Source organism: Pseudorca crassidens, chromosome 3 (assembly GCF_039906515.1).
Source record: "Pseudorca crassidens isolate mPseCra1 chromosome 3, mPseCra1.hap1, whole genome shotgun sequence".
Lineage (NCBI taxonomy): Eukaryota > Metazoa > Chordata > Mammalia > Artiodactyla > Delphinidae > Pseudorca > Pseudorca crassidens.
Window position 1 is genome coordinate 36,447,483 of NC_090298.1, and position 12,704 is coordinate 36,460,186.

Here is a 12,704-nt window from a genome sequence, read left to right on the forward strand (position 1 = left end):
TTTCTAGGTTCCACATATATGTGTTACTATACGATATTTGTTTTTCTCTTTCTGATTTACTTCACCGTATGACAGACTCTAGATCCATCCATGTCTCAACAAATGACCCAATTTCGTTCCGTTTTATGGCTGAGTAATATTCCATTGTATATATATACCACATCTTCTTTATCCATTCATCTGTTGATGGGCATTTAGGTTGCTTCCGTGACCTGGCTGTTGTAAATAGGGCTGCAGTGAACATTGGAGTGCATGTGTCTTTTTGAATTATGGTTTTCTCTGGTTATATGCACAGTAGCGGATTGCTGGGTAATATGGTAATTCTATTTTTAGTTTTTTAAGGAACCTACATACAGTTCTCCATAGTGGCTGTATCAATTTACATTCCCACCAACAGTGCAAGAGGGTTCCCTTTTTTCCACACCCTCTCCAGCGTTTGTTGTTTGTAGATTTTCTGATGATGCCCATTCTAACTGGTGTGAGGTAATACCTCATTGTAGTTTTGATTTGCATTTCTCTAATTAGTGATGTTGAGCAGCTTTTCATGTGCTTCTTGGCCATTTGGAGAAATGTCTATATAGGTCTTCTGCCCATTTTTGGATTGGGTTGTTTGTTTTTTAATATTGAGCTGCATGAGTTGTTTATATATTTTGTAGATTAATCCTTTGTCTGTTGATTCGTTTGCAAATATTTTCGCCCATTCTGAGGGTTGTCTTTTCATCTTGTTTATGGTTTCCTTTGCTGTGCAGAAGCTTTTAAGTTTCATTAGGTCCCATTTGTTAATTTTTGTTTTTATTTCCATTACTCTAGGAGGTGGATCAAAAAAGATCATGCTGTGATTTATGTCAAAGAGTGTTCTTCCTATGTTTTCCTCTAAGAGTTTTATAGTGTCCGGTCTTACATTTAGGTCCCTAATCCATTTTGAGTTTATTTTTGTTTATGGTGTTAGGGAATGTTCTAATTTCATTCTTTTACATGTAGCTGTCCAGTTTTCCCAGCACCACTTATTGAAGAGACTGTCTTTTCTCCATTGTATATCCTTGCCTCCTTTGTCATAGATTAGTTGACCATAGGTGTGTGGGTTTATCTCTGGGCTTTCTATCTTGTTCCATTGATATATGTTTCTGTTTTTGTGCCAGTACCATATTGTCTTCATTACTGTAGCTTTGTAGTATAGTCTGAAGTCAGGGAGTCTGATTCCTCCAGCTCTGTTTTTTTCCCTCAAGACTGCTTTGGCTATTCCGGGTCTTTTGTGCCTCCATACAAATTTTAAGTTTTTTGTTCTGTAAAAAATGCCATTGGTAGTTTGATAGGGATTGCATTGAATCTGTAGATTTCTTTGGGTAGTATAGTCATGTTCATAATATTGATTCTTCCAATCCAAAAACATGGTATATCTCTCCATCTGTTGGTATCATCTTTAATTTCTTTCATCAGTGTCTTATAGTTTTCTGCATACAAGTCTTTTGTCTCCTTAGGTAGATTTATTCCTAGGTATTTTATTCTTTTTGTTGCAATGGTGAATGGGATTGTTTCCTTAATTTCTCTTTATGATCTTTCATTGTTAGTGTATAGGAATGCCAGAGATTTCTGTGTATTAATTTTGTATCCTGCAACTTTACCAAATTCATTGATTAGCTCTAGTAGTTTTCTGTTAACATCTTTAGGATTCCCTATGTATAGTATCATGTCATCTGCAAACAGTGACAGTTTTACTTCTTCTTTTCCAATTTGGATTCCTTTTATTTCTTTTTCTTCTCTGATTGCCGTGGCAGGGACTTCCAAAACTATGTTGGATAATAGTGGCGAGAGTGGACATCCTTGTCTCGTTTCTGATCTTAGAGGAAATGCTTTCAGTTTTTCACCTTTGAGAATGGTGTTTGCTGTGGGTTTGTCGTATATGGCCTTTATTATGTTGAGATAGGTTCCCTCTATGCCCACTTTCTGGAGAGTTTTTACCATAAATGGGCATTGAATTTTGTCAAAAGCTTTTTCTGCATCTATTGAGTTGATCATATGGTTTTTATTCCTTAATTTGTTAATATGGTGTATCACATTGATTGATCTGCATATATTGAAGAAGCCTTGCATCCCTGGCTCTTTTGTGGGCTAATGGCGGACGCTGGGAGGGCTCATGCCAAGGGGTACTTCCCAGAACTTCTGTTGCCGTGTCCTTGTTACCATGGTGAGCCACAGCCACCCCCCCGCCTCTGCAGGAGACCCTCCAATACTAGCAGGTAGGTCTGGTTCAGTCTCCCATGGGGTCACTGCTCCTTCCCCTGGGTCCCTATACACACACTACTTTGTGTGTGCCCTTCAAGAGTGGAGTCTCTGTTACCCGCTGTTCCGTCGAAGTCTTGCAGTCAAATCCCGCTGGCCTTCAAAGTCTGATTCTCTAGGAATTCCTCCTCCCATTGCCGGACCCTCAGGTTGGGCAGCCTGATGTGGGGCTCAGAACCTTCACTCCAGCGGGTGGACTTCTGTGGTATAAGTGTTCTCCAGTCTGTGAGTCACCCACCTAGCAGTTATGGGATTTGATTTTACTGTGATTGCACCCCTCCTACCGTCTCATTGTGGCTTCTCCTTTGTCTTTGGATGTGGGGTATCTTTTTTGGTGAGGTCCCATGCCTTCCTGTCGATGATTGTCCAGGAGCTAGTTGTGATTCTGGTGTTCTCGCACGAGGGGGTGAGAGCACGTCCTTCTACTCCACCATCTTGGTTCCAAATTCGAAGAATTATGTTTTATATATCTTTGTATCTCCCTCAGTTCTTGGCATAGATTCAGTGAATGTTTCCAATGGGTGGCTGAATTCTGAACTTATTTGCTCTCCATTCCCAGCCATGAATAACCGTAGAAGTGACCTGTGAATGAATGAGGAAGGTATTTATTGACTCAGGAGTGCTTTAGGACTGCGATGAAATGACATATATGGAAATGCTGTGAAAATATAAAACCTTCTATTTGAATGCAAAGAATTATTCACATTTTTGATTGCATGCCTGAACACATCTTGCATGCTCCCTCTTCCTTAGCTTTTTTCATAGTATTCTCTCCTTCTCAAATGCCTTTGCCTTCCTTTTCTTAGCCTTGTAGAAGGACATGATCTCCTTTGATGCCTGGAACTTTGGATTTGTGTTACTCTGCTTGCCGTGTTATTACTTGTTGACTTTTCTTATCTCCAAGTCTGTGACCTATTCCAGTTTAATTCTACAGATGCTCCTGATGGCTGTGCCTCTGAGACTCAGCCCTCAGTACATGTTTGTTGAATTAAAGGACATCTTAAGAATAAGCCCTACCTGGATCGCGTACTTCTGTTCCCATTGTTGCTTTCTGGTGTTTGTAGGAAGTTGCTTCAGGGAGTTGTGGCAGTAGTTATGACATAAAAAATGAGTTAGACCCTTCTTCCTCTGGAGGCTGGAAGTATGTTTATGGAGTCTGCTGGGTTTGGGTGCTGGACCCCAGGAGGGACCGCATGATGGGGCAGAGCCTGAAGGCATAGTTAGTGGAGTTAGCTGAGGTTGATTGATGGAGTTCCAGGTCCTCTACTTCTTCCCATTTTTGAAGGAAAGAGAGCATTGGGAGTCAGAGGGATTGGGGGAGTGCCTTCTATGTACCCCTGGGGATCTGCCACGGAGGGTGGTGGAGGTAGCCACTGAAGCCTCAGAAACAGCAAAGGTCGATGACACTTCACCTAGCTCAGTTAGAGCTGGCAAAAACTGGCCACTTGTGGGAACCACTGAGAGAATTCCTAGTTATGCCCACATCTGCAAGCACAAACCTATGTGATAAGGTTAACCATGGAATTTTTCTTTCTTTTTTAAAATCGGAGTCATATTCCATGCATGTTTAATTTTCTTGCGATGTACACCCAACAAACATGAATCTATCATTCACTCAGTCAGTCTGGGTTTGGGGGGGTATCTCACAGGATGAATATCCTGAGGCACTGAAAAGTATGTGGGTGTTTTCTGTATAGCGTGGTGGCTAAACAAGTACTACTGTATTGTACAGTATTTTAGACAATCTAAGGGAAATTACTGGTAATTTTGACTTTATGCAATTTTTGCTGGACAAGCTGACTTAGACAGTAACTTTCATGTAAGATGTGACTGGACTTTATAGCATTTTTTTTTTTAACTTTCCAGCTACATTAAGGATCAATTAGACTTATGTGACCTAGGCTTGGAATTGAATAGTGAGTTTATAACTACAATTTAAGTGGGAAAACGGATTCCAAGTTTTAAATACCTGAGTTAGAAACAAACTTTTGAAGCATCTTCTGTAAGTAAAGGACTTGGCAAATAAATTCATTGTAGATGCCCACATTTAACTGTTATTTTCCAACCTCTTTGAATTAGCTTTTTTTTTGTTTTTAATGTTTTTGATGTACGAAAGGCAAAGTATGTCTTTCTCAGCACAGAAATGTTTTGTTTTCTTTCCTTTAGTGATTTACCTTCAAGGAAATTGGGAATTCAGAAAGTTGGGAGCTCCTGTGAACATGGCGAACCTACTGAAAACAGTGGCGACTGGCTGTTCCTGCCCTTTCCTTAGCAATTTGGGGTCCTGTAAGGTTCTACCTAGGAAGAAGGATTTTTTACGAACATTTCATACTCATCAGGCGCTGTGGTGTAAAGCCCCTGTAAAACCAGGTAAAGTCTCACTTCACGTCATAGGAGCCAATAGATCTCCTGATGATAGATAACATAAGGCATGCAGTTTTACAGCCCTGTGTTTGACAGTGATCATTTTGAGTAAAAAACGAAATGAGTGCTTTCTTATATTTTCCATGCATGGAAGTTCCTGACTGTCAGTGCTAACAGAAAAGAAAATATAATAGAAAAAAAAAATGTCACATCAGTTGAGTTGTACCCAAGAAACTATTGCTCATAGTATCCATTTCTCCTAGCAGCTCTTCCTCTTTCCTGGTCGGTGTTGGGGAATTGTACATATACGGCTCAGCTATGCTCAGGAATTAGGAACTAGGTGTATTAATTGATCTGCATTAATGTTTCTTGATTTAGTAAATGGCAACTTCATCTCAGTTGCTCAGGTCAGAAACCTTGGAGACATTCCAGATCCGCATAGTAGGTATAGGTCAGCTCTACCTTTTATCCAGAATCGCTCCTCTTTTCACCATCACCACTGTTATCATCCCGGTCCAAGCCACTACCATCTGTCACCTGGATTATTGCATTAGTCTTCTAAGTGGTCTCTGCTTTCTACTTCTGTCCCCGACAACAGTCTGTTCTGTACATGACAATGAGAATAATCTTTTTAAAATGAAAGATCATGTCACTCTTCTATTCGAAATTTGCAACTAGCTTCCTAGGTCACACAGAGTAAGAGCTGAAGTCTTCTAGTGGCCTCCAAGGCCTTCCTTGCTAGGAACCCCACTTGCCTGTGTTCTGGGGTGCAAGCCAGAAGGAGGAGAGTGTCAAAGGGGAACCTTCTAAGCTGAGTCAGATCATTTTAGGCATCTTGCCCAGAGACCCTCCTAGCACTCTGTCTACACCTCATTGGCCAGAACTCAGACAGGTGGCAATATGTAGCTCTAAGGGAGACTTGGCCATTTAGTTTTTTTATTTTATTTTATTTATACTCAAATAAAAATAGCATTCTGTTATTTTTAGGGGAGGAACAGCGTGGTTATTTGAGAGAAACCAGAAGTCTTTGCCAAATAGAATAATTCCCTTTTTGTTTGTAGGACTATTTGTACATTAAGGCTGCCTAAACTGCTAGGTTTTTTGAGGTTTTTTTTTTTTTTTTTTGCGGTACGCGGGCCTCTCACTGCTGTGGCCTCTCCTGTTGCGGAGCACAGGCTCCGGACGCGCAGGCTCAGCGGCCATGGCTCACGGGCCCAGCCGCTCCGCGGCATGTGGGATCTTCCCAGACCGGGGCACGAATCCGTGTCCGCTGCATAGGCAGGTGGACTCTCAACCACTGCGCCACCAGGGAAGCCCCAAGGTTTTTTTGAGTTCTTATGTCTGCCTTTTGTAGACTTCACAGCTCTTTTCTTGTTCTCTCATGACAAGTCACTATTGGCAGGGTACCTGCCTCTGAGAGCCCTCAGCCTTATCTTCAGATTTTTTTAAAGTGTTCTGAAAAGCCAGATTATCCAGTGTGATAAAATTGTGTATAAAGTAAAAGCCAATAACTACATTGAGCACATGGGAATTGTCCTTGTGAGTGAAAGCGCGGACTTCAAGATCTCTATATCAACTATGCATAAGACTTTTTTTGTTTGTTTAACTTCTGGTTCTTGACTGTTTCCTAGATAATTATTTTTTACCTCTAAAAGATGAGGGTCCTATTTATTCCGTAATATAACCACACTTTCATTACCACATTGAAAAGCATGAAAAGTAATTTCAGTCAGTATTCATATTTTCTCAATTTTTTCTTTTCTTTTCTTTTTTTTTTTTTAACAGTTGCTTTGTTCAAATGGTGATCCGAACAGGGTCCGTGTGTTGTATTTGCTTGCTTGTCTCTTAGGTCTCTTTTGGTCTGTATGTTCCTCTCCTCTGTTTTCTTTTTAATTTATTTGTTGAAGAATTTAGTTCTGTAGAATTTCTCACATTCTATCTAGGTTTAGCTTATTGAATTCCCTTGGTATTATTTAACCAGTTTCTCTGTCGCTTGTATTTTCTGTAACATTTAGCTAGAGCTAGAGGCTTGATCAGACCCAGGTTTGCTTTTTTTGGCAAGTGTACTTCATAGGTGATGTTGTGTACTATCTGTTGTAGCACATCAAGAAGATTCATCAGTGAGTTTAGATGCTGTCAGTGTGATCCATCTATTGTGAAGTTCTCATTAGTTTTTCACTCAAATGCTGTAGCAGTCATTTGATGATCATTAAGTAAATCCGTGATTTTTATCAGGGGCTTTAAAATGGTGATATTCTATCATTTTATCTTCATTTATTAGTTAGAATTTTTCTATTAAAAAATCTTTCCCTGTATTACGTCATCCCTTGGTATCCATGGGGAATTGGTTCCAGGACTTCCCGTGGATACCAAAATCTGCAGATGCTCAAGTCCCTTATATAAAATGGTGTAGTATGTGCACATAACCTCCACACATCCTCCTGTACACTTGAAATCATCTTAGGTTACTCATAATGCCTAATACAATCAAGTTTTGCTTTTCAGAACTTTCTGGAATCTTTTTAATATTTTTGATCTGTGGTTGGTTGAATCCGTGGATACGGAGGGCCAACTGTATTTAGTCACTCTGAGATTGTACTGGAAGGGTGGGTAGATGTTTGATTATTTTCCATTATTTACTAGTTTTGCTAATCAGCTGGTTTTCTTATGTATACATTTTCTACTTCTGCTGTAACAGATGATCACAAACTTACTGCCTTCATATAACACAAATTCATTATTTTACACTTATGGAGGCCAAAGTCTGAAATGGTTCTCACTTCCAGAGGCTCTAGGGGAGAATCTGTGCCCTTGCCTTTTCCAGCCTCTGGGGACTGCCTGCACTCCTTGGCTCATGGCCTCTGCCTCTGCCTTCCAGTCCAGCAGGATAGCATCTTCAAATTATTCTTTGACTCTGACTCTTCTGCTCCCTTCTTCCACATTTAAGGACCCATGTGATTACATTGGGCCCACCCAAATAATCCAGGATATTCTCCCTGTTTCAAGGTCAGCTGATTAACAACCTTAATTCCATCTGCTACCTTAATTCTCCTTTGCCATGTATTGGATTCTGAGGATTAGGACATGGATATATTTGGGAGACCATGATTCTGCCTATCACACCTTACTTTCTCCAGAGTTGACCAATGAAGATTTTAGAAAATATTTATTTATTTATTTATTTTTTTGCGGTATGCGGGCCTCTCACTGCTGTGGCCTCTCCCGTTGCGGAGCACAGGCTCCGGACGCGCAGGCCCAGCAGCCGTGGCTCACGGGCCCAGCCGCTCCGCGGCATGTGGGATCTTCCCGGACCGGGGCACGAACCCGTGTCCCCTGCATTGGCAGGCAGACTCTCAACCACTGCACCACCAGGGAGGCCCAGGAAATATTTATTTTTTGGATTTTGAAACATTTATTATTATCCTGAACTCATGGATTTTAACATCTTTAGATGTGTTTTACTACATTGCAATTAATTATCTTTTTGATGCTCAAATTGGCTCATATTTGGCCAGCGGAAGCCCTTTGAGGTTGGATCCTAAATCCTTTTGATACGACTTCATTTGTCTTTGGTAGGACCTAGATAATTTGAGGTTGTCAGATAAGTGAACTCCAGATTAGTTTATGTGATTTAATTTTGCACATTAATTCAAGATATTTGCCAGCTTTCAATTATTTTCCTCCCTCTTCCTTTAAGTAGAGAGCAAGATTCAGCATATGTTTGCCTTTGGCCTACTGTCAATTATTACTGCTTAAACAGTGTGGGATCTAAGACTGTATGTCCAAATGCAGCTATTTTAGGTTGATTTAGTCTCTCTAAGGTCTCAATAAATTACTCTGTAGAGATAATTTGATTTATCTTTTTATTATATATATTCAGAGTTTAGATTGCTAGAGTGGGTTTTCTAAACTTTAGTAAAACTTATATAGAAGCAGACGCTCTTCATTAAAAAAAAATATCTGTTTGTGTCCATATATTGAGTAAAACAACAGAAGAAACTAGTCTACTTTAGCTAAGTCTGGTCTGAACCATATATAAATAATTTAACTCTGTGTTATACAGGTTCTTTTGTGTTGCAGGCAACACAATCACATCATGTTATATTTTGTGATGAGGGTTTATTTTTATTTTATGGATTCTTGGGAAGTATGGGAGCCCGGGAAACCCTTCATCTACTTCTTGGAAAAGTGGGATGTTATTCTGGATTTCATAGCCATGACTCCTCTGCATGTCCACTACTGATGTTTCTACTGTTGTGGCTGCTGACCTCCCTTTGATTATCTCATGGCTGTGTTTATGAATAGCTGCTGCACCCTTCTACTCTCTTTGTCCTTTTTGGTGGGTCTTGCATCCAAACTCCCTTTGAGAGAACCTGATTGGGTTGGATAGTCATTGGCCAACATGGAGTGTCCTCAGGCAGAGTTCCTGTATAAGTCATCTCATGGGCTGCTGGTTTTCCTTAGGTCTGGCCTGTAGACTGTTATCTCTGACCCAGCTGCCCACCCCTGGTCTAATCAGTTGTGGCCAAGAATGGAAGGTCTTAAGATACAACACTGGGAAATCTATGAGGAATTGCCTATGGCCAAATTGCCAAGAAAAGGACTTTGGGTGTGGCAGGCCATCAAAGTGTCTAGTGTAGGATTGTTTTTCAAAATAGTTAATTACTTCTGTCTTCCTTAAAGGTAAAGACCAGGAGACCATAAACCTGAGAGGATTAGTTAAATGAGTGGGGTTAGCCTGTTGAGTGGCCTTTCAACGTATTTTTCCCTAAGAATAAGCTAAGCTAGTTATAGGCCTTGAAGAGAGCCATTTGGTTAAATAAAATATTTGGGTTTTCAGGAGAGTGGATATAAAAATTTCTAGTCATCTTATCAAAAAAAGTAAAAAAATTATGAGTATGAATCAGGAACACCATTTTGAACAGCAACCTGTATGTGCAGTATATTTTGAACAGACTGCCCATTTCTGCTTTCTGAACGGTATTATTAAAACACTGACTTTTGGTGTTGGTATTTACCAAATTTTTTTTTTTTTGTCTTTGTTGTAGGAATTCCATATAAGCAACTGACTATTGGGGTCCCCAAAGAGATTTTCCAAAATGAGAAGCGAGTGGCATTGTCTCCTGCTGGCGTTCAGGCCTTGGTCAAGCAGGGTTTTAATATTGTTGTGGAGTCGGGTGCTGGCGAAGCTTCCAAGTTCTCAGATGATCACTACAGAGCAGCAGGTGCCCAGATCCAAGGGGCGAAGGAAGTGCTGGCTTCTGATTTGGTGGTCAAAGTAATTATTCCTTTCCCCCTTCCATTTATGGCATGCTGACTTTTCTAAATCTTCTTGTAGAAAGATTAAATTACCTCTTCTATGCTTATAGTTTTCCATACTTTCAAATGATGCTTTATTTCTCAAAGAAATGGTTGCATGTTGTGAATATTCTTCATGTTCCAGTAGAACTTTTATCAGGCAATGTGACCTATATTTAACCATGAGAAAAGGAGAAGTGATCTTCCTTTTTACATTTGCTATGTGGAAATGCCCTTCTTATTGCCTAGGGAAAATTTGCAGTGCATGGTTCCTATATGTCCACAATACCCTCAGGTGAGTGTTTAACTGCTTCTAGAATGGAAAGGAGGCATGGAACTCCTCCTGGGACCGAATGTAGAATGATCTTCTGATACCTTGAAGGAATAGTGATTTAACTGACGTAGGTACTATTTCTAGAGAGGGAGGACTATTCTGGAAAAAGCAATGTTACAAATAAAAAAGCAATTCTACAAATAAAATCTTAAGTAAAAAATCATGTAGAGAAAAGAGAGACTGTATCTGAACGTTAACTTAAATCCTAAGCCTTCTGTAACCAAGGCAAGTAAGGAAGTATGGATTAAATAAGCATGATTATCTGGTTAAAATAAGCTGCTTGCTTTTTCAGGATAGACCCGCTTTTTTCCTACATTAATTTCTAAGGGGAACTCAATCACGTCGTTTTTTTTACATACAGTCCACTGAATAACTTGATAGGGTCTTAAATCATGTTTTTTGCAGAGACACAAAACTTTTCTTCTATAGAAAATTAATAACAATATGATATGGAGATAAATAGTAATTCAGTTTAAGTTTTTAAGTGTTTAGGTATACTGATACTTGGTAATGTAACTTGGTATAATAAAAGAGCTTAGAGAAAATAGAAAAATGAGTATAACCCATTGTAATGTATGTTATAGGGACCAAAACCTTGAGATGTCCCACAAAAAAGGATTAGTAGGGTGCACATAAGTTTTAGAAATGCTCTGTGTTCCTTTCAGGGATTCACAATGTGTATGAGCATGTTACATGCACTGAGAAATCCTATAATATAAAAACTTAAGTAACCTTATACTTGTACTAATAAACTACTTGATCTTAGGGTCTCTTTTTTGAGTCAAGTCTATAAATATTCTGAGGAACTAGAGACCCAAAAGCACCTTCAGGGAAATGTTCTAGTGGCTTAACTCGCTCAGATGTCAGCAGTCTCAGCTGAGCATTTGATAGGGGCCAGGAGAATTAATTCAAAGTTGTCCTCTAATTTTTATTAAATCTATATTATAGATTCTCACTGAGGAAAAATAGACCTTGTCAGAGAGTCTTAATTAAAGTCCAGAACCTAAAATCACATGCATCACCAGATCAACAACTGAAATGGGAATAACAGATAAAGGTGTCTCATAGGTAAATTGAGATGAAATGCTGTGAAATGACAGTATTGACCCAGTGTTTGTGTTTCTGTTTCCTTTTAAAACATAAGTCTCAGAGTTGTTTTTCTTTTTCTGTGCTTACTAGCCTAAAAGCACTATTGCTGCAAATTGGGAGCTAATGAAATCATATACTTTAAGATTGATTTTAAACAGGGATGTGAAACACATTTTAAAACACCTTTTTAAATGGAATTTTAAAAAAGTTGGCTTGAAAAAGTGGACGTTTGAAACTTTCAAGCATGTGCAGTGTGTGTTCATTGACTGATACTTAACAGAATATATTGTAGCTTTTTGCTTAAACCCAATTCAGTAAGGCTACTAGTTTGAGTTGTGTTCATCTATAAATATTCTTCTGGAATTTTAAGGTGACATAAATTGATACATATTACCATGGATATTTTAGTTTATGTTGTTCTTAACTTCTCACCACTCCAAATGTTTGTGCTTGCCAAAATTAACAAGAGTTGATTCTTTGAACACACAACAAAAACTTCCTGCCTGTTTATTCTAATATGTCTTAATTTTACCAGAGTAATAGATTTTGGGAGAACAGGTTTGTTGTAGAACCTACATATTTTTTTACTGCTCTACCTGTCATTATCAAACCTGTCCCAACACTATTTCCAGGTATGTGTGCTCCTTACTCAGGACCAGGTCATAGGTTCAGTGAGATGATCGGTGGCATAGATCTTTGTGTGCTTTATTTTGTTTAGGAATTGAGTCAGAAATTTATTGCTGAGAGATGACTTCTGGAGTGTTATTTCAATCATGGCATATTATTTTAATTGTTTTGTTAACTTAAAAATATTATAAAGGCATTTACATTTTTAATTGGTGATGACTTTTTTCTTAGGTGCGAGCCCCTATGCTTAACCCAACGTTAGGTGTTCATGAAGCTGACCTTTTAAAAACATCGGGAACACTGATTAGTTTTATTTACCCAACCCAAAATCCAGACTTGCTAAATAAACTTTCCAAAAGGAAAACTACAGTTCTGGCGATGGACCAGGTTCCAAGAGTCACAATTGCTCAGGGATACGATGCGCTAAGCTCCATGGCCAACATTGCTGGGTAGGTTGATTCTTTTCCATTCCAGCCGAACAAAAGCACAATGGTACTATAGAAACACTCTCTCTCACAGAAGAGAGAGCTCTTCTCTCTCACAATGATTTTACTTGTAATGATTGTTGGAGATTGCAGCCTTCTGAGAGTGCACTTAAATTATTTTTAAGACTTGTATTGTTTCACAGTCATCAGTGGGAAATGGCTCTTCACTTTGCATGCTATTGTACACTACTTTTTAATATTCATGGGGAGAAGGGAAGTAGTATTTC

The 12,704-nt window shown here is 39.1% G+C and overlaps 1 protein-coding gene across 5 annotated transcripts in view; it reads left to right on the forward strand.

The window, feature by feature from the left end:
- NNT (nicotinamide nucleotide transhydrogenase) overlaps window positions 1–12,704 on the forward strand; it is a 93,659-nt gene that overhangs the window by 3,512 nt on the left and 77,443 nt on the right. For 4 of the 5 annotated variants that reach the window (XM_067730639.1, XM_067730637.1, XM_067730638.1 and 1 more), the window contains exons 2-4: window positions 4,447–4,650; window positions 9,693–9,922; window positions 12,224–12,441. In XM_067730639.1, coding sequence (XP_067586740.1) covers window positions 4,500–4,650; window positions 9,693–9,922; window positions 12,224–12,441 — 599 coding nt within the window. In that variant the 5' untranslated portion in view covers window positions 4,447–4,499. Of the gene's footprint in view, window positions 1–4,446; window positions 4,651–9,692; window positions 9,923–11,235; window positions 11,345–12,223; window positions 12,442–12,704 lie in introns of those variants that run through there. The other variant, XM_067730641.1, reaches the window with a different exon arrangement.